The sequence below is a fragment of the Staurois parvus genome, unplaced genomic scaffold (assembly GCF_062004578.1).
Source record: "Staurois parvus isolate SC_StPar_1 unplaced genomic scaffold, SC_StPar_1.0 ptg000193l, whole genome shotgun sequence".
Lineage (NCBI taxonomy): Eukaryota > Metazoa > Chordata > Amphibia > Anura > Ranidae > Staurois > Staurois parvus.
In genome coordinates, this window is record NW_028317989.1 from 772,474 (window position 1) to 798,996 (window position 26,523).

Genomic DNA, 26,523 nt, shown 5'->3' on the forward strand with positions numbered 1-26,523 from the left:
CACTGATGGGCACTGAAAGGCAGCACTCATATATACTGGCACTGATAGGCGGCACTGACTGCCACTGATAGGTGGCACTGATAGGCAGCACTGACAGGCACTGATAGGCGGTACTGATGCGCATTGATAGTCGGCACTGACTAGCACTGATAGGTAGCACTCACTGGCACTGATAGGTGGCACTGATTGGCAGCACTGATAGGTGGCACTGACTGGCATTGATAGGAGGCACTGTCTGGCACTGATAGGTGACACTGAAAGGCAGCTCAGATGAGCACTGATATGTGGCATTGATGTGCACTGGTAGGCACTGATATGTGGCATTGATGTGGCATTGATGCGTACTGGCAGGTGGCACTGATGAGCACTGACAGCTGGCACTGATGGACACTGACAGGTGGCACTGCTGACGCTACACTGATCATCAGTGCCCTGATGATCAGTGTAGATGTCCCCTCCGAGGAATGGCGATTACCGGCTCTCCTCTCCTCTCGAGCTGTCATCGTGACAGCTCGTGGGGAGAGAAATGCCGATAACCGGCATTTCCCTATTTACATGAGATCAGCTGTGATTGGACACAGCTGATCACAAGACCGAGCCGAAATCTTTGGCTCTTTCCGTTGATCGGTGATCCACTGTGTCTGGGGGATACAGCGCACCGCCGATCGCCGCGTTGTGTGCTCCCAGAGCCGCGCATGCACGGTTAGAATGGGAAGACATTATATGACGTCCTCCCAGAACGAGAGAACCACTTTGCGCCCGTCATTTCCTTATATGGCGGGTGGGAGGTGGTTAAAGTAGTGCGATTTCAAAGCCACAAATCAGTGCAATTTGTACCTTTGATTTCACTGCGTTAATACAAGTCACGATGAAATCGGAAAAAAAGTGTAGGAACTATTTTTGAAATTGCGTTAATTCAAATAGCACTGATTAAGCCCCGGTTCACATATAAGTGGCTGTGCGGGTCGCGTTTTGCGCAGGCACAAGAGCCCATTTATTTGAATAGACTCCCATGCCCCGTGACACACAGAGAAGAAGTCCCTGCACTTCTTCCAAAAAGGCAGCCCACACAGGAACCTTGGTTCCCAATATGGTTGCGTTTTCCAGTGCGGGCAGCATGCCATTAGAACTAATGGCACCTGCCCGCGGGTCCGCATTTCTCTTTGTGGGTGGTGTGGCTGCACAGATGTGAACCTAGCCTGACACAGTGCTATAGAAATACATTTGGCGCGACTTCAGGTACAAATTGCATATCAAACCTGAAGTTGCACCGGTGTAAACCAGGGCTAAGGCTGGCCATATATGATACAATTTTCTTGTACTATTTTCCTTTAGATTTAGCAAAAAGCATATAATATGAGGTCAAACCTAAACAACACTTTCAATTGTATCCAATTAGGCAGGCCCTTTCACTACATAGTTGAAGGTAAATGTAAAGGAAATTGTACAGAGAATTGTCAGAAAATTGTATAATGTATGGCCAGCCTTAGTCATCACTGGAATATTTGTTTACAAAATCTATGTTTAAAGACATATTTTACTGTCACTGAAAAAGTGTAAATCCCTGAGATTGGAAGTGATGGCTAGTGTCAGGGATCATCTCTCTCAGACCCAACTAATCTGTTAACAGTCACCCTCAGGTTTTCTTACATTTCTTTGCCTATGTAGAAAGCCAGCACTGCTCCTTACTGGGAAACCTACTGATTTTAATGGATTTTACCATTTATACTGTACCTACTTCTTCTGCAAAAAATGTTAGCATAGCGCCTACATTGCACCCATTCGAATCAGTGGATTACTTGGGGAGATGATGAGTACTTTTTTTTTCTTAGTCAAATAAGCTGCAAGTGGCAAGTCAGCCTTTCCTGACTGGATACTGGTTAAAAAATATACAGTACAAGTGTCATGTTTCACATGACTGTCATATTGACTGTTATATGCCTTTAAGTATTTCTATATTTTGTGTCTGCTCCTCCCTTTCCTTTGGTTTAGTTAATACTGTATAGATAGCCCTCCCCCTTTCCCAAAAATGCATTGCAGCTCTAGCCTCATGTCATGGAGCAGGAAACATTATGATCTTTTGACCTATTGAATGTTTATTGTTGTAAGATTCTCTCAGTTTATGGAATAAACTTCACAAGATCTACAAGATGTCTTATTGATTGAGTCACTGACTGTGGTATCCAACTGAGGTTGATGTTATCGCTATCTCATCAGAACTGTAAGTTACAGAGATCACACTTTCAATGCTTAGATTTGAGAGACAGAACAGTCAAAAGATCAGTGGAATGCTTCATAGGATCCTCACTAGTCAAAGGATCAGTGAAATGTCTTCATAAGAATCCTTGCTAGCTAGAATACAAAGTGAGATGTTATATGGATACTGGATATAACAGCTATAGAGAGTGCAGCTATCTCTACACAAGTCTGTACATGCCTCCAAGTATATCCCAGCATAACACTCATCTGTGTCAGGACAAATTATTGATGTGAATGTTTTACAACTGCAAGTTTATTCAATGCATCTGTATACATTACCACAACTCTTGCCTGTGAACTTATAAGAAAGAAAAAAGAAAGCCTTCTGCAATCATTGCCTAGGAAACCTGAACTCACCCACTGAAAAAGTGATACATTTCTCTGTAAACTTTCTATCAACCCATCTCCTTGCTAATATGATGTTTCAGGAAAGTAATATACAGTCTGGGGAAACCAATACACAACCACAATCAGAGCTTCATCCAGAGAAAAACGTTTAAGAAATCCAACCTGGAAAGTGCAAGAAAATCTTAATGCTGACAAGTTAGAATTGCTGTCTATTATTAATGACTTATGGTCTAATACTGTTAAATGCATGTCTTCTCTCTCCCAACAATCTTGAGCCAATACAACTAGAGGGCGCTATCCAGCAAGAGAATGTTGCTTATGAGAATTATCAAAGACTGTGTGTTAAATATATTGCTCTGTTAAAGCGGTACAACACTCAAAGGTCATTGGAAGAATTAATGAGTTTTGAGGAGCTCAATCTTGAAAGAGACAATTTAGTGGTGCGAACAAAGACAAAGGCAGAAGTGAGAATAACACAGCTCCACGAATCCAGATCTTATCGCTCTGCGTCTACTAGACCCTCCTCAAGATCTTTCAAATCCCTACAATCAAGGTCTTCTACACTCAGTCAACAACTAATATAAGCCCGTGCTGATGCTGAAGTTTCTAAAATTCAGACAGATTTTGCCCAAATGAAAGGAGAAATAGAGTCTCAGGCCACATATAAGAAAGCAGAGAAAGAAGCTGAAGCCGCACGCCAAAAGGCAGAAATTTAAGTTTTGGAAAAATAATGTGAGCATGCCACAGCCGTGGCAAGGTTAAGGGTCTTAGAACAAGCCGCTAGTGAAAACGAAAGAGACAACAGTTCCAGACACTCAGTTGTATCTTATGTCTAAGATTCTTCACACACCTCTCCAGAACGTCAACTCCCTGTCACAACAGCCAAAGTACTCCATCAAAGCCTCTTCTCTGCATCTACCGTACCTCAGAACCATTTGCCCTTGTATCCTCCAATACATCAGACTGCAGCATCTCAGCTAGCCGCAGACACTGGTGTGTGTTTAATAGACCGTCCATCATACTTTGGCACCAACAGAGTACCTCCTAGTAAACGCACTACTCTACAAACCAACATGCAAATGGACTCTAAGCCAGCTCCGGCATTGAATGCCTTAGCAGCACCATATGTTCCCAAATCACTCCACGTAAGTCCACCAACCGTCACAACCAACTCTGTTCCACCTGCAGTCATGCACCCAAAATATGAAAACACGGATATGTCACAGTTTGCTAAATACATTCTCTGCAGAGAGCTTGTTAAGACAGGCCTCATCAAGTTTGATGACAAGCCTGAAAATTACAGAGGCTGGAAATCCACTTTTAAGGCCACAATGAGTGACCTAGACATCAATGCCACAGAGGAATTAGATCTACTCATCAGATGGCTAGGTCCCCAGTCTAGTGAACGCATCAAGAGGCTCAAAGCAGTTCATATTGACAACCCTGCCGCAGGCCTTAATGCTGCTTGGGGCAGACTTGAACATACCTTTGGCAGCCCAGAGGCCATTGAAGATGCTTTATTCAAAAGGTTGCAAAGCTGCCCAAGGATTTCTGCTAGCGACAATCTAAAGTTTCAAGAACTCAGCGATGTTCTCTTAGAGCTTCAAATTGCTAAGGCTGACATCAACTTACCTGGTCTCAGTTACCTTGACACTTCTCATGGCATCAAATCTATTGTTCTCAAGCTACCATATGGAATTCAAGAAAGATGGGCAGCGCTTGGATCAAAGTATAAGGAAGAACATAGAGTTGACTTTCCTCCTTTTTCCTACTTCTGCAAGTTCATCAAAAGAATTGACACTAAGAATGACCCAAGTTTCTCATATGGTGACTGTAACCTTCTCAGTATACTCTCTCCAAGACCTACGAACACACGTATGTTGCACAGAGACCGTAGAGGTCCAGCGTTAGTGAAAAGGACTACTGTTCTACCTGCACCTGCTACAGTTCTTGAAAAGACTGAGCAAAACAAGAGAATTGAGGACCCAAATCGCCAGTGTCCAATACATAACAAACCTCATCCACTTAAGAAATATATCGGCTTCAGAAAGAAAACCCTCCAAGAACGTAAGGAACTTTTGAAGAAATTTGGGGTTTGCTACAAATGCTGTGCCTCCACAGAACACTTTGCAAAGGACTGCAAAGCGATCATCAAGTGTATAGAGTGTGACAGTGATGACCATGTGCAAGCTCTTCATCAATATTCGCACAACTCTACTACGCTTACAATCTTCCTGAAGCAAAGCAAGGCGGGAAGCGCCCAGATCAAACAGCACCTACCACCCCAGTGTTCTCTACATGTACAGAGGTCTGTGGAGAAGGCTTCTGCGACAAATCCTGTGCAAAGATATGCTTGGTCTGTGTATACTCCAAAGGTCGACCTGAAAAGGCCATAAGACTGTATACTATTCTGGATGATCAGAGTAACAGATCTCTTGCAAGAACACAGTTTTTTGAACTGTTGAACATAACTGGAGATGCTCTGCCTTATACTCTAAGCACTACAGAAGTCTTAGGTAGGAGAGCCAGTGGTCTTGTAGTTGCTCCTCTGAATGACAATGTGGATATATCTTTGCCCATTATCACTGAGTGCAACCAGATTCCAAGCATCAAAGAGGAGATCCCTACTCCTGAAGCTGCTTTTCACCATTTTCACTTAAAGCTCATAGCCAACCAAATACCAGCCCTCGATGAAAGGGCCGATATCCTGCTGTTACTTGGTCGAGACATCCTAAGGGTGCACAAAGTTCGTCATCAAATCAACGGTCCACACAATGCACCCTATGCTCAGCGTCTGGATCCAGGATGGGTCATCATAGGCAATGTCTGCCTAGACAAGGACAGGAGGTCCTACTCAGTCTCTTCCTTTAAAACACATTTCCTCTCAAATGGACGAACAACTTGTTCTGCACAATGACCACATAAATATATTGTGAAAGAAAGACTGTTTGATAAAGGTGCACAACAGCACATCATACAAGACAATAAGAAAGCTCTTAATCTCTGGGATGACAACATCGGCAACACAGTGTTCGAGGTAACCACTAAAGACAATGAGTTGGCAGCTACCATAGAAGACAAAGAATTCTTGAAAACCATGAGTAAAGAGTTCCACAAAGATGATTCCAACAGTTTGGTAGCACCTCTACCATTTCTTACCCCAAGAAAGAGACTATCAAACACCAGGGTACACGCAGAATCACGGTTTGTTTCTTTAAATCGCAGTTTGAACCAGAAACCTGAGATGAAAAAGCACTTTGTGGACTTTATGCAGAAGGTGTTTGAGAGAGATCATGCTTAGCCTGCACCGCCTCTTATGGAAGGAGAAGAATGTTGGTATCTACCATACTTTGGGGTCTACCATCCTCGCAGGCCTGATCAAATTAGGGTGGTCTTTGACTCAAGTGCTCGTTATGAAGGCGTCTCCCTCAAATGACAATCTTCTCACTGGGCCTAATCTGAACAACAATCTCGTAGGAGGTTTACTTTGCTTCAGACAAGAGCCAATTGTTGTTATGGCTGACATTCAGCAGATGTTCCACAGTTTCATTGTCTGTGAAGACTACAGAAACTTTCTCAGGTTCCGATGGTACCGCAATAATGATGTCAACGATGAAGTCATAGATTATCGAATGAAGGTACATGTTTTTGGTAACAGTCCTTCTCCTGCAGTAGCAATTTATGGACTGAGGAAAACAGTTCAAGTGTTAGGGATCTGGGTATGACCAGAAATGTGTGGGAACACAGGTGTAGTCAGGGCTGGAGAGGTGGAATGGTCAGGCAGGCCGTTTGGGACTGTTAGCACCGCCTGGCGGTGTCTCTAGCAGCCCACAGCACGGGGTTCCTCAGGTCGCGGGGTCTAAGTCCCAATCTGCTTATTCGCCAGGGCCCCTGATGGTGGGGATGGACTTGGAGCAGACTGAGACCAGGTCGCAACCCCTGAGTACGTCCGGCAATGGTAGAGAGCATCGTCAGAGGTGTGCGGGGAAAGGAGCCTGACGTGAAGAGGCTGGCAGACCTGGTAACTGGGACAGATCCATGCAGGATGGATGGATGGATCGTCTGGGTAGCGTGAGGCGTAGTCAGGCAGGCCAGGTCAGCAACGTGCGGGCAGTGAGGTACCGGAGGAGCAGGCAGAGAATGGTCAGGGTCACAAGCCAGGTTCAGTAACTCAGGTCAGGTAAGCCAGGGGTTAAACAGGAGATGGTCAGCAGGGTCAGGAACAATGCAGAGGTCGGCAACAGAAGATTCACAGGATACCAGGTACAGGGGCTCATGGGAAACAAACACCAAGGCCCTGATTGCAGGCCTGGTCCTGCTTAAATAGACCTCCTGCAATCAGCCTCAGGTGATGGCTTAATGGCAGGAGTGAGACCCTGGCTGCTGAAAGCACCCTCTGGTAGGAGATGGTACTGCAGCCCACAGAGCAAGTGAGCCACAGCACCACCAGTGGTGAGTCCATTCCTGACATCAAGAGGGTGAAAAAGAATTTGGATCTGATGCAAGACAGTTCGTCAAAAGGAATTTCTATGTAGTCGACGGACTCAAATCTCTGCCCAATGAAGAAGAAGCTATTGACCTTCTTACTAGAACCCAGAACATGCTTGCCACTGCAAACCTCAGCCGCCCTGTTGATAAATTTTCAGCGTTCATGGAGTCTGCCCACTGCATCTGAGCGAATTCTTTCTGGTGGACCTTCTGAGTACAAAAGGGCAGTGATAATATCCTCTTGGTATTTCAGAAAGGTTTCGGGTCTTTCAATGGACTTACGGTAAATTACATAAGAATTATAAACAGCCAAATTAAAAAGATACATTGAGACTTTTTTGTACCAATGGTGGGTTTTTCTTGTTGCAAGGTAGGGCTGGATCATCTGGTAGTTAAGATCAACTCCCCCCATGAACATATTGTACTCATGTATGCATTTCGGCTTCTGGACTGGGCCATTTCTTCTGTCAATTTGCACAAAGGTGTCATTGTGAATTGAGGAAAGTAAATATACATCACGTGTGTCCCTCCACATCATAGCCAATACTTCCTTATTCCGCAAACACACCGACTCCCCTCTTTACAATCTTGTATTCACCAGCCTTTGTGGAAAGCCCTTCCTACTAGCTCACACGGTGTCACAAGCTAGTGTTTGATTCCAGTAGAGGTACTGGTCAGCTACACTGATGTGGTGGTTGGTGATGTGGCTGCACAGATGGGTGCACTGAAGGGTGCTAATGGGCTCTGATCAGGCTGCACTTATGGGCACTGATATGTATGGATGAAGCTGCACAGTTGGGGCTGCAAAGATGAGGCGGTAGTGCTCAGGTATACAGTTGTGCACTGATGGGTGCTGATGAGGCTCCACTGAAGAGGCAGCACTAATAAGCGGCACTAATGGGCACTGATGAGACAGAGTCCTGCACTGATGTGCACTGATTAGGTAACACTGATAGTTGGCACTGATAAGCAGCACTGATGAGGCAGCACTGATAGTTGGCACTGATAAGCAGCACTGATGAGGGAGCACTGATAGTGGGCACTGATAAGCAGAACTGATGAGGGAGCACTGATAGTTGGCACTGATAAACCGCTCTGATGAGGGATCACTGATAGTTGGCACTGATAAGCAGCACTGATAAGGCAGTAGTGATGGGCACTGTGTGACAGTGCGGGCACTGTGTGACACTGGGCAGAATATTCACTGTGAACTCACTGCGATGGCACAGATGTCTCCTTCCCTCACACTCGTCTGTGAAGGAAGGAGAGCTGTCAACCCCCAGATGACCTGCAGTGTTTACATATAGTGATCACGTGTCATTAGACACGCTGATCATGTGGTAAAGGGCCGGGGTCATTGGCTCTTTACCTCCGTCTGTGATGCACTGTGTCCAAGAGACACAGTGATCACAGGCACTCCCGTGTGCGCACCCCAGGGGGCACGCGGGTAGCACGTTCTCGAGTGGACATCCATGGACACCCTCCCAGAACTAGAAGACCGTGCTGTAGCCGTCTTTTGGCTATAGCGCAGTCAAGAACAAGTTACCTCCCCAGTCACAAGTGTAAACTTAGCCTTACTGGAAAATTAAGGCAAAAACAGCCTAAAAAGAAAACTAAGCCACCTTATCTAAAAATTGATAAGCGCCAATAAAATACAATTTTTGTTTTTGAGTTTAATACCGCTTTAAGTGATTATCTCTGTTTTATCTGCATATCATTACTTTTTAGCAATAATTGGAAATGTACTAAAATCTGTAAAGCCTTTAAGAGTCATATAGGACGAAAAATGATTTCTTGTAATAGATCCTCACCCTACCCTCACCACGTCACACCTGTCTGCTATGCAACTGTGGATGCTGCTGAATTGTATTTGAACCCTGTCCCCAGCATTCTGAGCCAGCATGTATTTTTAGTTAATATCTAACATGGTCTGCTCTCCCCTGTACAGATTATTGCAGCGTATGCAGAACTGCTTGCAAATACCTACCTATTTCAGACAATGTAAGTATGCATGCCAATGACCCTGCTGAAGGATTTTCCAATTCTAAATTTAATCGAGACTTTAGGTATACGGTGGAATTACTGTATGTTGTGGTCAAAGTAGTATGGTACTAGTAAGACATTTGACTTCAACTTGCAATAGAACTATAACAAGTAATGCTCTATTTTCTGTATTCACATTTTCTATAACCTTTCTTTGCTATTCCTTTTATTGCTTTCCTCGTTTGAAAGCCTCAATTATGAAAGCAAGGCAGCCCATATATGATTCATTTTCTTTCGTTCAGCCAGGAGGTTGAAAAAAAAAATTACTCAATTCTCCCATCCACACATTCGAGGTGGAAGGGGGAATCCTCCCCACTTATCTTTTGTATTCTGACGACGAGGAGACTTCCCCACTGTCAGAATACACTGATCATTGCTGCCGGCTATAGTCTACAGCACTTATCAAGTGAAAATTTATCAACAGGGCGGCTGTACAGAATTCAATTGGTAAATCAATTTCTGTGCAACCATCCTGTCCATACATGGATCACAATTCAGCCAGTCCTTGGTGAGCTAGCCGGATTTAGATCCAGGTATGGCCAGCTTACCAGTACTAAATCAGATTCCATCGGCTATTTTCCAGGGCTGGTTTGAAAAAGAAAGATAGAATATACTTTGTTACTACTAGTAGCGTAGTGTTCATACAAACAGCCAAGGGGCAGTATAAAAAGGTGGGTTGATCTGTGTTTTTATAGCTCCAAGTACTTACCTATAAAATAACATGCTTCCTTTTGTAGTGTGACATGACCTGGAATGCCATGCCATGAACACGTTAATTGACATTAATGTGATCACATTACAACTGTGTGCCAATTATTTGGAATAAGGTTGTGGTGCAGTACTGGAATGCAACATTCCCCTTGGGTTCAGGAAAAAACATGCATTAGAGAGGGATGGTAACTCCTACCCTTATTCTAAGACTTTTCTATCTACCCTGTAAAATAAAAGATGCTTTTGCTTACCTATTCTGAAGTCGCTCCGATCTGGTCACATGATCGGGTTCCAGCACCGGTTGTAGTGTAGAGTAGGGGCAGCTGACAACAGATGCCCTATTGTAAGCCTATGGGTGATGTCACTACACAGGTAGTTGAAGCTGTTGTTGGTCAACTCTCCTCTTCACTGAAGCAGCTGCTGGAGAGTTCATGGAACTGGACTGGAGCATCTTTTCACAGGGTAGATAGAATAGTTTTTCATTGGGGGTAGGAACAGGTTTAGCCTTAGGTAGGTTGTGACTGAACTTTCACATTAACTCTATCCTACTCAAAAAATGTATTCGCTTTTCAAACACTTTAATTTCCCCAGAGCAAACCTGAGAATGAAAGGTGATATCTGCTTTGTTGGTATTGAATATAGCCTTCTGTTTTGTTTGCATTATCATAAATAGTGATAGCGGGATCAGTTTGCTCAGACTGGGATTCACCCTAGATCAAGCAATGTGCAACAATTTGATATTCATCCTAGATTACTGATTTCTGAGAATCCATGCTCTGGAAACATAGAATGCTGAGTTGAAATGGACCTCTGCAAATTAACTGTAATGCCTGTGGGTAAATTGATTCATTTTATTAGAAGATGCATGCAGCAGAAGAATTGGAAACAGAGCAAGAAACTATTGTAATGTAATAACACTACAGAAGACATAAGAAGCCAGTGGGTGCCTAAGCCCAGTAGACTCCACTTGTAACTAAAATATCACTTTTGGGTGGACTGACCCTTTAGCTGTGCAGGAGGCTCAAAAGATATGGTAGTGGTACACAAATGAAAGGAGTATGAGAAACACTGAATTATAGAAATGCCAGTCACCACAGACTTAAAGTAGAACTGCTCTGCATCTGAGCACCACAAACCAAAAACACTATTTAATTCATTTTTACTATTCAAAGCAAACTCCCCTCATTCATCCATGTCTCCATGCTTTATTTTGCTGAGAAATACTTTGAAAAACACTTGCCTAGCATTTCTGCCCTTGGCCATCTTGAGTAAGGGCAGATGAATCATGTACCATTTCCTTCCTGGAATCTATCTGCCCTTAGCTCGGTGTGCTTGGCTGAGAAAGCCCCTCCTCCACTCCTGAATACTCCTGGGATGTATGATATTTGCCTAGGCTAGGAATCAGGAAGTAACTGAAGAACCTAAAAAAAAAAGTTTAAAACGAGTAAATATAATATACTTTCCTAAACATTTACTAAGGCTAGCAGCATAAGGATTAAAAATAGCTTTATTGGGATTGAAGTTGCGCTTTAAAGTTTTTCTGTTGCCGAAGTTGCACCTCCTCTGATCAATTTGTTACCAGCTGCAAGGTGGGATTTACAGCTGTTTATTCCACTGCATTATTTTAAATTGAACGGGCTGCCAACACACCAGAAAAGACCAAAAATTAGACACGCATCATTTCTTCTGACTGGATGTGCAATGTGCACTGCAATACATGTGTGTCAGAGATGTGTTGAGTTACCATTGACAATGGATGGCACTGCAACACTCTAACATATGGAACGTGTGTCAACTTACAGTTGTGTTCAAAATAATAGCAGTGTGTTGAAAAAAAGTGAATAAAGGTCAAAATCCTTCTAATAGCTTTTATTTCCATACACACAAATGCATTGGGAACACTACACATTCTATTCCAAATCAAAACATGAAGAAAAATATATCAAACGTGTGTTGTTCCTCTAAAAAAATTGAAGAAAAGTGAATATTAGACTGTTCAGAAAAATAGCAGTGTTTGTATTCTTCTTTACAAACTCAAACATTCACTATATAAACTGAAAAATGTTTGAAGATTTTCCTTTACTTTGAATCACTTAATTAATATTTAGTTGTATAAGCACTGTTTCTGAGAACTGCTCTACATCTGTGTTGCATGGAGTCAACCAACTTCTGGCACCTGTGAACAGGTATTCCAGCCCAGGACGATTGGACTACATTCCACAGTTCTTCTCTATTTCTTGGTTTTGCCTCAGAAACGGCATTTTTGATGTCACCCCACAAGTTTTCTATTGGATTAAGATCCGGGGATTGGGCTGGCCACTCCATAACGTCAATCTTGTTGGTCTGGAACCAAGATGTTGCACGTTTACTGGTGTGTTTGGGGTCGTTGTCTTGTTGGAACACTCATTTCAAGGGCATTTCCTCTTCAGCATAAGGCAGCATGACCTCTTCAAGTATTCTGATGTATTCAAACTGATCCATGATCCCTGGTATGCGATAAATAGGCCCAACACTGTAGTATGAGAAACATCCCCATATTATGATGCTTGCGCAACCATGCTCCACTGTCTTCACAGTGTACTGTGGCTTGAATTCAGTGTTTGGGGGTCATCTGACAAACTGTCTCCGGCCACTAGACCCAAAAAGAACAATCTTACTTTCATCAGTCCACAAAATGTTGCGCCATTTCTCTTTAGGCCAGTCAATGTGCTCTTTGGCAAATTGTAACCTCTTCAGCACATGTCTTTTTTTCTACAGTGGGACTTTGCGGGGGCTTCTTGCAGATAGCTTGGCTTCACATAGGTGTCTTCTAATTGTAACAGTACTCACAGGTAACTTTAGACCAGGGGCGGACTGACCATTTGGAAACTCGGGCACTGCCCGAGGGCCCGGGGTCAGTAGGGGGCCCCATGAGATGCCCCTAGTACATTTTTCATAGGCTTTTTTTGTTTGGGCAAGGACACGGGGGCCCTATGATCCCCTATTGCCGGGGGGCCCCATGAGTTGTCAGTCCGCCCCTACTTTAGACCTTCTTTGATCTTCCTGGAGCTGATTGTTGGCTGAGTCCCATTCAACAATCTGTCCATCCGATATGCAATGTTCCAAACCCGAGCGCCTGGTAAACAACATACTGTTCAGCGATCATGGTCTTTGTGACAGATTGTCCTTTCTGTTCCTCTAATAACTGAATCCCCTACCACCAGTATCTGCTTATCCTTTCTTGTATCCTTGCCACCATCTTCACTGGAGGAGATGTTCCCCTGGCATTTTGGTAGAGTTTTAACATGAACGTCACATTCTGGTGGGCTCTCAATGTGAATGCTACATTTTGGAAGGGTCTCAATGTGAGCGTCACATGCTGGCAGAGTCTCCATGCGGCCGTCACATGCTGACGGAGTCTCCATGCGACCGTCACACGCTAGCGGAGTCTCCATGCTGGCATCAAACGCTGGCAGAGTCTCCATGCGGAGGTAACACACTGGCGGAGTCTCCATGTGGAGATCACACACTGGTGGAGTCTCCATGCGGAGGTCATACACTGGCGGAGTCTTCATGCGGATTTCATACTTATTCTCACTTACTGGGGCAGGTCTGCCATGTGAGCTATGTCTGCAGTAAATACTACATACATCTGCAATAAAAAATTATTTAATTTAGCACCTTTATCTACATTTTTATATTTTTTTCTTTTATACATATATTTTTCTTTTATACAAAATAAAATTATAGAGAGAAAAATTCAAAACTCCAGTGCCAGGGAAAATAAATAAACCCGACATGACAGGGATGCAGAGTTGACTATAATTGGCCTTCATATAAAAATGCTGTCTGCCTGGCAGTTATGCAGATACACTACAATTAAATGACTCCGGAAGTCGGCAATAAGTATTTTCAGTGATATGATGATGCGCTTTCATAGTTAAACGGATGGGCGCACCACAATGGAAATTGCGACAGGAAGTAGTGGTGTCACCTGTCTGGCTCTGCATTGTGGCAGGGGTTTGTGAATCATCAGACCAGCTAAGCAGAGGCTTTTTTAACAGGTAGTTTTGCCCAGAAAGTGTGTAATTTTATCAGCCCTGAGAATAGGCAGGAGACAGGTTGCCCACTGTGAGGTGGTCATACACCATCCTGACAACAGCTGATATGGTTGCATTGGCAGGGAGAGAAAACTAATGTAGTAGAAATATTTATGTCTGGTTTTCCTATGTTGTTATCAATATTTTATAGATAATCATACTTTTGCTGGTGGAGTTGCAATGTGAATGTCTCATGCATGGCCATCCCTATACATGTGTATATATGGGAATGTCAGCCATCATCGATGGGGAAAAAAGGATCCAATGAAAGGTTTTCAGTTATCTTGCATCTATCAGTATTCACAATATTTACGAGTCCAGTCTTCTGTCTTCAGGGGCCGGTCATTGACTTTACAGTCGACACCTAAAAATCCAGCAATGGCTCTGAAGAAGCTGCGCAGAAAAGCCAGAGCCCTCTTCATTCTGGTGGTCTTCTTGGTTGGGGTATAAGTTAAAATATAGTGCAGCGCTAAATCAATAATGTCAATAAATCAAAATGTGCAAATAAATTATCAACCCAATATTAAAGTGATATAACTCACAACACTCTATACATAAATAAAGTGCAAAAAGTGCTCCAAAAAAGTGTTCACAAAAGGTGTAAGCTGAGGTCCTTAAATAAACCTCAAATGCGTGCAATAATTCACACTATGAATATGAAATGCCTCGTATAATAATAATTAAAGCAAACCCCCATTCATATAATACAAATACCCTATATAAAAAATGTTATTTATGTATAGAGTGTTGTGAGTTATATCACTTTAATATTGGGTTGATAATTTATTTGCATGTTTTGATTTATTGACATTATTAGTTTAGCGCTGCACTATATTTTAACTTATAGTTTTTCACTATTAAGGTATCAGTTTGGAGTGTCAGCTGCTTTGGTACCACTCCATATAAGCGCAGGAGGAATTTCTTTATATTTCTCTTGGTTGGGGTATCTGCAGACTGGGCTTTACTTTGGTTGGTTGGTTCCTCTTTGGTGTTTTTCTGAGAAACAGCCATCTTAAGTTTAAATTGTCTCATTATGAAGAATAATGAAACACGCTTTAACCTGCGCAAGAATGAAACTGCAGCAAAATCGTATCAAAAACAATCCAATCCGATGAAACTGCAAGCAAAACTCGGCAGAGGAAAAAAATACGCCTGCACTGTACCAGGTACAAATAGCAACTGAAAGGACTCTGGCAGAACTGCCTTATATTGGAGCAGGCAATGACATCACAGTTCAGGAGATTCTTTTTTTTTTTTTTTTTTAAATAACTGATGATTTTTCTTAAAGAGGCCATGTCCTGTTTTTTAATTCAGCCTGCAGGCTCAGATCTCACACTATAGAAGATTTGTTTGTTTGTTTTTCAAATATCCTGATAAAAATAATTGACAATTTTTCTTAAGCTTTTTGAGCCAGCCAACCAGCCTGTCAGCCTGCAGCCTCAGTATACAGACCTAATATAGCAGAAGAAGAGTTTTTCTTTTTTATATTTAGATGAGATATTTTGATTGATGGTTAAACCTTACAGATTGATAGTTAAACCCATGGCTTAAAATAAAGGTTTTTATTCCTATGATCACACTCTGATTTGAGCCTAATCATTTAATATAAAGCTTTCCTGCAGGACAAATATTTTCATTTTTGTCTTGCTTTTATTTTTTTATTATCTTTTATCACTATTACCCAAAATAATTGACTTTTTTTTATTTTTCGATGCAAAAACGCCTCCCGTAGACTTCAATGCAAAAACTCCTGTCAGTAGCAATCCTATGTGAACACTTATCTCTGCATGCCACTCTGCTCTCACTTGCGAGTCTGGAATGTACCAAATCAAACTCGCACAGATCCCTTTTCATAATGGCACTCAAAACACAATGTGTGTGGATCACATCTGTGTGAACTACCTCAATAGGAGCCATAGCTCCCAACTGTCCATTATTTCGAAGGTCTGTCCCTGATTTGTAGCAAAATCCTTCAGTCCCTCGTTCTTCCTCATTTGTTCCTTACTTTGTTCTGATCTATATAGTTGTATATAAAATGCATTATTTATCTTTCAAAAAGTGTTTACAGTCCTAAACCTGTCATCCAATTTCTAAATTTCTGCATTTGTAATAATAGAAAAAACCCAAAAAGACTTTTATAAAGTCAGTATAATGGAATAGTGGTGATAGAAGAGCACTTGTGGGTTTAACTAATATTTTTATTTGTTTCACTCTCCTTTTAAGGGGGCTTGAGAGGGGTGTGTCCTATGACTACATACTTTTGCTAATAGGTGTCCCTCATTCCCATCTCAAAAAGTTGGGAGGTATGGGTAAAAGAATAACCTGCTAGTCAGTATTCAAGAACAGAGTTTCCTTTTTGTTTATACTCTGTATAAGGCATACTTCATTTAGGCCTTAGGTAGTATAGGCACTATGATATAATATGTTAAGGGCAATGATTAACCATCAAGCTTTCCAAGCTCATTTGATACCCTCTGAACACTGATCTCTTATTAACCACCACATGTACACATTATGTTAGTACACATCTGGTTAATAGCCAGTCTTATCAATGACAATTGAGTCCATAACCTACTGCTTTGCAGTCGCAGGTGGCAGGTATACACATACCATTGTAAACCGTTTACAATGTGCTACACACACAGAACTTAAGTCAGACAAAATGTTAAGGGTGGCCCAGTCTTCTTATGAGAAACAAAACAATTTGTTTCTTTTTTGAGTAAAGAACTTAAAGGGTTAGTTTACCTTTATCAAGAAACTGCCTATACCGATAAGGGGCATCTATATCAAGCTGTGCAGCTTTGACCAAAGTTGAATGATGCCATGTGTAGGCCATTAATGTACTTCATAAAGCCTGACTGGAATACTTCTAGGATGTTGCTGAGGACCATTGATAAGAAAAACCTTATTTTCATTTTAAAAAGAACCTTTAATATCACTTTAACTTTAGTCAAAGCTGCACAGCTGACATCCCTTACCTGCATAGGTAGTTTTTTTTGGTAAAGGTGACTAAAGGCATGCTTTTATTATTTTATTAATGTGGAATTCTTAAAATATAACCAACTAAATGTGCAAATTGTATTATATACTATGGAGGGAATCTACCAAAACTGGAGCAGACACAATCTGGAGTAGCTGTGCATAATAACTTCCAGCTTTTAGCTTCAGCCTGTTCAGTTAAAGCTGATCTCTGGGCAGACAATTTAGCAGTGTTCTCCAATCTAAGCACTGCGAGTGGTATGGTATGTATACCTCCAGCTGCACACAGTACATGTGGAGCACAAAAATGGAGGCTAAGCATGAAGAAGGGAGAGAATAACTACAGAGAACATGCCCTAGCTAAATTATTTAAAGTGCTACTAAACCACCCCCCACCTTCTCTTTTTCTTCTCTCCCCTCCTTTCCTCTACTTTTCTGAATGTTTGTTTCCTGCTCCCTATACCCCTTTGTTTTTCCCTTACATTGCCTTTGATGAGGTACTATTGGACTAATTTGTCATGATTACTGCATGAAGTTTGTTTTCCTTCTTCTTTCCTTTTGTCCTACATTGGATGTTGTGCAACTTAATGTTCATCTGTGTTGTGCTATACCTAACATGTCAAATGTTCGTATTGTTTTTCTGCTGTAATGTTTTTTCATTTTCCTTTTACAATAAAACACCCTGCATTGTAAAAAAAAAGTCCTGGAGTCCAGCTTTAAACCTTTGCATGCAGCTCTCTACAGATACTAAAAAACAGGTCCATGCTGGTCATCTGCCTAATCATATGTTTATCAAAAGGCTCAAGAGGCACAAACAGTCATCAATGTGAGTTGCTGATAAAACCTACAAACGAACAGATGAGCCACCTGGGCTAATTTTTTCCTGGATGTTTGTTATCTGCACGTGCTGTCACTTTGCCCTGAATGGGCAAAGTGGCAATGTTCTATAAACAAGCCTCAATGCAAAAAAACACACCTGCACTATTTTTGGCCAACACAGCATTCTCCTTGCATTCATATCTGTCTGCTAAAAGGTAGCTGCATTTCTTCTTTTTTATGTAGTCCTTAGAAATAGAAAGTAAATAGCAGAGTAGAAGCTGCAAAAAGTGAATTCTGTAACTATAGATTTCCTTAAGCCTTAGTTCACATGTATGCGAACCACATCCAATTTGTATGAAATGTAAACCTGTGGCATTTTCAGTGGAATCCGTTCACATATATGCGGGCTGGCTGCAGCTAGTTTTCAAAAAGTGTCCGGCACGATTTTGAACCCAGTCCATTGCCATACACTGACAATTTGCATCTATATTGCACCTGAACGGCTGAACGATGTAGCACCAGAGGGGACTGAATTCATGCTGTCAAATCCAATCCACACATATGTGAGTCAAGGCTAAGTGTGCCCTAAGAGACACTGACTCTCTCTTAGTCAAAATTCTTATAACTTGCAGTAGCTATTACCTGTTTTTATCCTAGTAACACCTTTACTGTATGATATGCAATGTTACATATAAATCATCTCAAATTTATGATTTCTTTTACATTTTTTATATTTATAGCTCAAGCCCCAAGAAAAGATTTATTTTAGAAACCTCAAGGAAACAGCACTGAAATACTTTAACAATATTTCACAGGTGGGTATTGTGATAATTGTTCGCACAGATATGGACAATGACAACCATAATTTGGATCATACTCTGAAAATGTCATTCTCACTCCAAATCAGTCTTCCCCCTCCCTTTTTTTTGAATGGCATGTGGTGTGTGTGTATGCTGGGGTCACAAGGGAATCGGGCACGGCTGGATATGCTTCATGGTTGTAAACCCAATTAGCTGGTTCCATGATGTGTGTCAGACCCTAGCCTTGGCCTGGTCATAAAGCTATAAACCAGTCAGTCACTGGCCATGAAAGCATTCCAGAGTGGCAGTAAAACATACATCCCACTTGAAACCACTTTTTCATACAATTTTATAAATCTCAGCAGGAACAAGGTATAATAAAACAAAGCATATATTCAGATAGGTCAGTTTAATACAAGTCACCTGATACCTTACACCCCCAGACAACATCTACCAGAGAGTAGAAAGCGATGTCTTGTTAGCCGGAAGTGTCATATTTGGTGTCTGGACGTTCAGAATATCATTCTGCATATTAACCTGCCAGTGGCTAGGCTGCTGCATGCACCTATGGAAGGTTATTGACCATGGTATAAATTTGGGAGGGATTTGGGTCACAGCCTGGGTCTTCGTCTAACCCCCCCTCCCCAAATGAGGCGATTGGCTCTTGGCTTCAGTAGACACCCCCCCCTGGGATACTAGAAAAGCTGTCATGCCTGGAGAGAGAGGTATGAAGAGATTCTCCCTTTTAACATCAGGAACCAACTATGGGAGGAAAGGCACCCTTTTGTTCAGGACACTTGGATTCTGCTTAAACCAGGACTTCTGCAATTATTCTACCATCTTAAACTTCTTTCTGTTATCTCTCTGTTGTGTTATTGCTCTCCACTCCAAAAACGTGAAAAATTATGTACACTCAAATAAACAAAAAAAATTATATATAAATTAAATATATGAATATTAATCAATATAACCACATAACGTGAAGAAAAATAAATCAATCCATAAATCAATGAAGTGAACACTCCGTGACCACCTCTAATCAGTGAGATTAAATACAATTACCCTCATGGAGTAATATCAAGCATAGCAGGATGTATACAGCAGTCACTTCCAAGCTTGTATCCACTGTATATAAAGCAACCTTCAATTCTCCAAATTCCTCATAAGGTAAAGAAGAGATCCATGCAGAATATATATATAAAGAATATTGTAAAATTTAATATATATGTTACATTTGGGGTTCAATATGTACAACATAGCTTTCTGGCCAGCCTCAGCAATCTACATGGCTTCAAGCCACGTTTTCCAGTATTCAAAATGGCCACGCTGCTACTTCCGGTTTTGTGTATGACAGCAGACGTCACGTGCACCGACGCGTTTCGTCACTTCCAGACTTCTTCTGAAAGTGAGTGAAGAAGCCCCATCTTCTCCATACACCACCCCATCTCTCCCAGGGACAGTGATCTCATCTCCAGACTATGCTGGCTGGGAGAGCTGGCACCAATTGCCCTACAGTGCTAGGATAGGGTTGGGTGCAGTCAAATACAAATCCCCAGCCCAGCAGTACAAGCACTGGGTGGCTTGATGCCTGGGATGGGGGGGGGAGCTGGTGGCTGGGTTCAGCAGTACCAGTGTGGGGTAGCAGGAGTGGAGGGGTGGTGGAGTACCAGTGTGGGTTGCCATGGATTGGGGGAGGGGTAGAGGTAGAGGGTGGTTTAGTAGTGGGGGTGGACTGGCAGTACCGGTGTGGGGTTGCTGGAGGATGGGGGGGGGGCGGTGCCAATATGCATCTTCGCCTCCATAGATAACATTCCTTGCACCAGCCCTAGGAGCAGGCGGCATAAAAAAGACTGGCTCCTAACTTTTTTAGCTTGCTCCTAGATTCAAAGCAAACTTGTCAAGCCCTGCTGTACTGCACTAGTGACAGTATATAAAAAAAATTAAAAAGTGTGACATAAAAATCATAGTTTGTGGACTCTCTAACTTTGCTACAGATTAAATAATAAACACTGTTTTGGGTTATTTTCACCAAAGAAATGTGGCAGACCACATTTTGGCCTAAATTTATGGAGAACAATTATTTATTTGCAAAATGTTATAACGGAAACTAAATAAAACGTTTTGTTTTTTTTTCAAAATTTTCAGTCGTTTATTTAGCAAAATTTTTTTTTTAAAAAAAGCAGTGATTTAATACCCCCAAAAGAAAGTCCTATTTGTGTGAAAAAATAATAAAAATTTCATATGGGTTCAGTATTGCATGACTGTGCAATTGTCATTCAAAGTGTGACATCGCTGAAAGCTGAAAATTGGCCTGGGCAAGAAGGGGGTAAAAGTGTTCGGTACTGACGTGGATAAACATGACTCATATGTTTTGCATGAGTGGGATATATTTGATTCAAGTAGCTCTGGACATTTTGGAATTTTGCACTGTTCAAGAATTCACACAGTTTTCTTACTAGCAGTATCCTTTCTTGCTGAAAACATAGGGCTGGTAGTCCTCACCATGGAGCTTTTACTTAAATATTAAAACAGTGTTACCCCGCATACCCTGATTCCCAGGGGCGGACTGACAACTCATGGGGCCCCTGGGCAATAGGGGATCATGGGGCCCCTGTATCCTTGCCCAAACTCAAAAAAGCCTATGAAAAAGGTACCAGGGGCATATCATGGGGCCCCCTACTGACCCCGAGCCCTCAGGCAGTGCCCGAGTTTCCAAATGGTCAGTCCACCCCTGCTGATTCCTAATCTCAAGTTAACCTTTAGGATGACCCTGACATTTACTTCTTCAAAATAACTTCTCTGCAAAACTTAAGCCTAAACTTGCTCCTGCATCTCAGGTTTTTGACTTGATATGCTAGTAAATTGTCCCACAAACATACCTGAAAGTATCGAGGATTTGATACACGACGGGGGAGAAAAGATATATTTTATTTATTTTTCTCAGAATAATGTTCTTTTTGAAGTTTAAAGTTCACAGTCTATGGAATACATACTTAGGCATGTAGTGGTATCGAACTTTGCTTTGTACAGCTTTGTTTACATGGGAGTCTCTTATTTATTTTTGTCTTTGATAATTTACATAGGCATGGTGTTTCCAGAAACAACAGCATGAACTGCATGTGGCTTTCTACAAGCAATATATAAACAAGAGCCAAAATGCTTTTCAAGAAGCGCTTTTGAAGATCAACACCTTGGAAAAGTATTTTATTGTTTTGTTTTTTGTTTTGCTACATTTTAACCACTTGCCCTCCTAAGGATTTAAATCCCTTCCTGACCAGGTCATTTTTTGCATTACGGTGCTGTGTTACTTTAACTGACAATTGCGCGGTCATGCAACGCTGCACCCAAATGAACTATACTTTCTTTTTTCCAAACGAATAGAGCTTTACCCACATGGAAGAAAAATATATTTGAAATATATTTTAAAAATATCCTTCCCAAATGTATTGACATATATTTGAAATGCTACAATTTTGGCCATATTCAATATATTTCAATATATATATATATATATATATATATATATATATATATACTGCATGTTGAAATGCATTTTTATTACAAAATATATAAAGAATATTTTTAAAAATACATTTCAAATTTACTGTAATGTCTTTAAAAATACAAATCTACATTTTTGGAATGCATTTACAAATATATGTAAAAATATATGTTAAAAAGAATCTGAACAATATGTTTAAAAAATATATACTGCATGTTGAAATGCGTTTTTATACATGAATCCATATGAATTCTTTTGGTGGTATTTGATCACCTGTGCATTTTTTCTTTTTTGCGCTATAGAAAAAAATGACTGACAATTTTGAAAAAAAAAACAATACTTTTGACTTTTTGCTATTAAACATGTCCAGTAAAAAAAATGTAAAAATCTAATTTGGTCATAAATTTAGGCCAAAATGTATTCTACTACATGTCTTTTCTAAAAAAAAATCCCAATACGTGTAAATTAATTGGTTTTCGTGAATAGCTTTTAAAAGGTATAGCTTTTACAAATGGCTGTATATATATAATGGGAGTTTTAAAATGTATTTATTTTAACTTTTACTAGTAATGGCGGCAATCAGTGACTTATAGCAGGGCTGCGGCGGACATTCTGACACTGGGGTTAATTGACATGGTCTCACTGACATCCCCAGTGATCAGTGCTAATAAAAAGCACTGACACTGTACTAATGGCACTGGGCAGGAAGGGGTTAACATGTGGGGCGATCAAAGGGTTAGCTATGTACCATTTTACTAAGTGCGCTGTGTTAGAGCTTCACTGTAAGCACACTATGCACAGCCATGCAAAGCAGTGTGCAGCAGTAGACAGGGGAGAGAACAGTTTGTTGGCAAACAGTTCTACCCCCCCTCCCCCCCTCGGAGATGCTCAGCAATCACCGGGCGCCAGTGAGTAATCACCGGCCGCAAATGGAGGCACGGGTAGGGCGCGTGCCCCCTACCCAGAAATGCAAAATCATGTATATATACGTTATTTTAAACACAGCTTCCGCCCTGTAGCAGTATTGGTGACGCTAAAGCGGTTAAAGGGTATAACCCAGATTTAACGCTAGACCTCCCACTGTCCCTCCAGAGCATGTCCCAGCATTTTTTCTTATATCGAGAAACCACTTTTATTACTCTCTCTGACATCATCACTATACTGGTAAAAGCTTTGCAGGTGCAGAAGCTGGGAACTCTGTGCCTATTGATGTAGATACTCCCCCAGAGCTACATATTCCAAGAGCCTTTTTCCTAAACATTTTGGAGTTGATTTACTACAGGTAAATAGGCTGTGCACTGCAAGTGCACTGAAAGTTCAGTTGTGCTAGATCTAAGGGGAACACGCAAGGCAAAAAATTAAAAAAAAAAACAAAAAAACCTGCATTTTTGCTTATTATTATTATACAGGATTTATATAGCGCCAACAGTTTGCTCAGTGCTTTACAATATAAAGCACATGATTGTCTGAAAGAAATCAGCAGAGCTTCGTCCCATTTCAGCTTACCCACTGATATAAAACAACTGCACTTGTAATGCACAGCCTATTTACCTTTAGTAAATCAACCCCAATGGGTGGCAGGATCTTTGGAGTCAAAGCAGCTGCAATGTTTTTTTCTGAGATAGAATCAATCTATGGGGTGGGAAATAGATTTCTGGCAAAATGAATTGGTATTGTTCTGTACCTGCATTGTTTTTTGAGGGATAAAACATAGTGAAATATGCATGCAGTATATGCGTTTTTTAAGTTTATGTCTTAGCAGAATATTTGTTTATTGGCTTTTATTGTGTTGCATATTTCTGAAATTTTTTTGAGTATATTGATAGTTTATATTATGACTGATAACTGCTTCCTTTCATAGTGAACTAAAAGCAATTAAGAGGGAAAATGTGGAGCTTAAATCTTTGGTTACTCACTTGAAGGTAAGAATTAAGTGACTTCTCGTTTGTTTCAATTTTTTTTCTGTTTTCTTCTTTGTATTTCTGAAGATTTGGTATTCCATTAAAAGAGAACTGTAGGACATATGCTAGTTACAGCAAATAGCATGTCCTGCCCAGGTAGTTTCTTAAAAATCCCTTTAATCCTTTTCATGCCCATTCCTTCTGCTGTGTTGTATGTGTTCTACTCAAAATGTAGACAATGGCAAGCCTAACAATACATGGACCACAAATGAGCAATCAAATTCAGATGAATGAGTTGTACTATCTACTGTTTTGGGATGTAATATAATGCCGCTTACCAATCATTGGATGTGGTGGCTGCATTAGTATTCTTGTTGTAGGCTATTTTCACCTGGTGATATGTCCAGTAAAACATTTCCTATATTAGAATGCCCCACTCTGGATGAAGGAGCACAATAGCAATTGTCAATCTAGAGGGACGGGAGTGTTAGATGTACTGGTAGATTTAGATACACTTATAAATTGAAGCCAAACTCCAGGTAACACTTTATAAGCAGTTACAGCAAACAATTTTTTTTCCTTATGGGATAAAGGTTTTACATAAATAAATAAAAGCTAGTGACAGTAAGCACCCCTGTCAAGAGTTAAATAGTTGGTCTCAAGCCTCTAACAGCTACATGGTTTGTCTCATCTCTGTAACTGATACATTTTGCAGGATAGCTTGTTCTTTTGAAAAACAACAGACTTACTGGCCAGATCACCAGGTGAAAAAAGAAAAGAAAGCCTAATAAAGAAAACTAATGCAGCCATCACATCGAAGTGTTGGTAAGCTGAAATATAATAAAAGTTTGTTTTGGGTTTAATACAGCTTTAACTTAATAGGGTGTCTATCACATACAATACATATCATAGATTAATTTATATCATGTTAGTAATAGGAAATGTTAACTAAAATTGATTTGTATTGAGAAAGATTCTAAAGATGGTCTGGTTAGAATCTGGGGTTCCCTATTATTGGCATCATTACAAATAATATTCCCTTAAGGGTATCTTTTATCTGAAATTACCCAAACCATGTCCAAAACTATTCCCAAACACTACCAAAGGTGTTACTAACCACTGGATGATTTCTGACCTGTGAAAGTGGATCCTGCATTAGTCAGGGAAGGAATCGGCGTGGATTATTCTCATGTCTACTCCAGCTGAATACATCTCTTTGTTGGGTCATGTGTTCACTGGTTGACGATTCTAGAGATGTGAACTGCTTTATGGTATGAAAGAGAATCAGGAACTCCAATGCCCTCAAACGCTTTTGAACATTACTTGAATGAAACGCAGTGTGCAAAATGTAATAAAATGCAATAAAGTGTGTAGTTCGTGTTATGAAACGGATAATTACAGATGTAAGAAAGATTGCCCATTCTTGGTCCAGTCCACAATAGGAGCAAGTAGTAGGAGGAATCAGAAGTCTCTTTATTGTCTCAGTAGCTGACCACAGATTTAGTTAGACGTTCATTGGTGAAGAAGCGTTGTCAAGCTACCTCGCCCAGACTGGTGAACTTTTTAGGGTAGCCTCTGTTGTAGTAGTTGTGCAGAATACTACTTTTATTCTGTTAGTTTGTATGCCCATAGAAGTTGTCTGAATGCATAATGAACTGATTTAATAAGTGTATTGGTACTGGAATAGGTAATGTCTGCAGAAGATAGAGTAGGCACAGGAATAACCTTCCTTTACAGGATTTCTCGGCAACTAGAAGAAGGCATTGGTGTTCATTTGAGTGTTATTAAGAATAGGGGAAAGCTGATCTTACCTATTGCTGTTGTCAAGTAAATTCAAAGATATATGATGCATGAAAAGTCCCATTTAAGTACAAACTTGTAATATTAGATATTCAGAAAAAGGGGTTGTTTGGGTTTAGTGCCTCGGATTTTGAAAGTTTATTTTAAATTCTGATAATCTGCTATATACTTTGAGTTTTGCAATTAGTTAGGTAAGGAAATTTTTGGTTGCGTTATGAAAAAAAAATTAGGTCATTGGCATTTCCTATCACAGTGTGTTAGGGTATGTCTCCTGATAGGCCCTTGATATTGGTTCTGATATGAAATTATAATAGTTCTAGTGACAGAACTATATAGGGGAGAGAGTGGACAGCCTTGCCTGTTACCATTTCACAGTTGGAAATATTGGTGATGGTGACAATTTTATTATGACTACTGCTGTTTGGTGGGAATATATTGCATATATCCATGAGGCTGACAATATTCTTTATTGTTAAACAAATATTAGCAATATATATCTATACAATTCTGGATAAAACGTACACCAAAACAGTAAATTATTTCAAATATTTACTTTTTTAAATTAATGAAAAATAAGTGCACATTTTTTAATACTCCAGCTAAAAGCACACAGTAAAGTGTCAAACATACAGCACATCTGCCCTAAAGCCAATTTTTAGATCTGGTACTGATAGTAGAACACTGTTCTTACAGTTTCAATAAAGTGATTCATACATGGCAGACCTGATGCTGCACAGACCTAAAGCAGTATTCAACTTAAAAACAAAAATGTAATGTATTGCAGTTTACCAATA

At 40.7% G+C, this 26,523-nt stretch overlaps 1 protein-coding gene across 1 annotated transcript in view; it reads left to right on the forward strand.

Moving 5' to 3' along the window:
• Positions 1–9,021: 9,021 nt before the first annotated feature.
• The window catches only part of RNF212B (ring finger protein 212B), a gene marked incomplete at both ends in the record, with an annotated part of 81,037 nt that continues 63,535 nt past the window's right edge, over positions 9,022–26,523 (forward strand). The window contains 4 exons of the mRNA XM_089677865.1: positions 9,022–9,096; positions 18,467–18,541; positions 21,610–21,725; positions 23,890–23,950. Coding sequence (XP_089533991.1) covers positions 9,022–9,096; positions 18,467–18,541; positions 21,610–21,725; positions 23,890–23,950 — 327 coding nt within the window. The remainder of the gene's footprint in view (positions 9,097–18,466; positions 18,542–21,609; positions 21,726–23,889; positions 23,951–26,523) is intronic.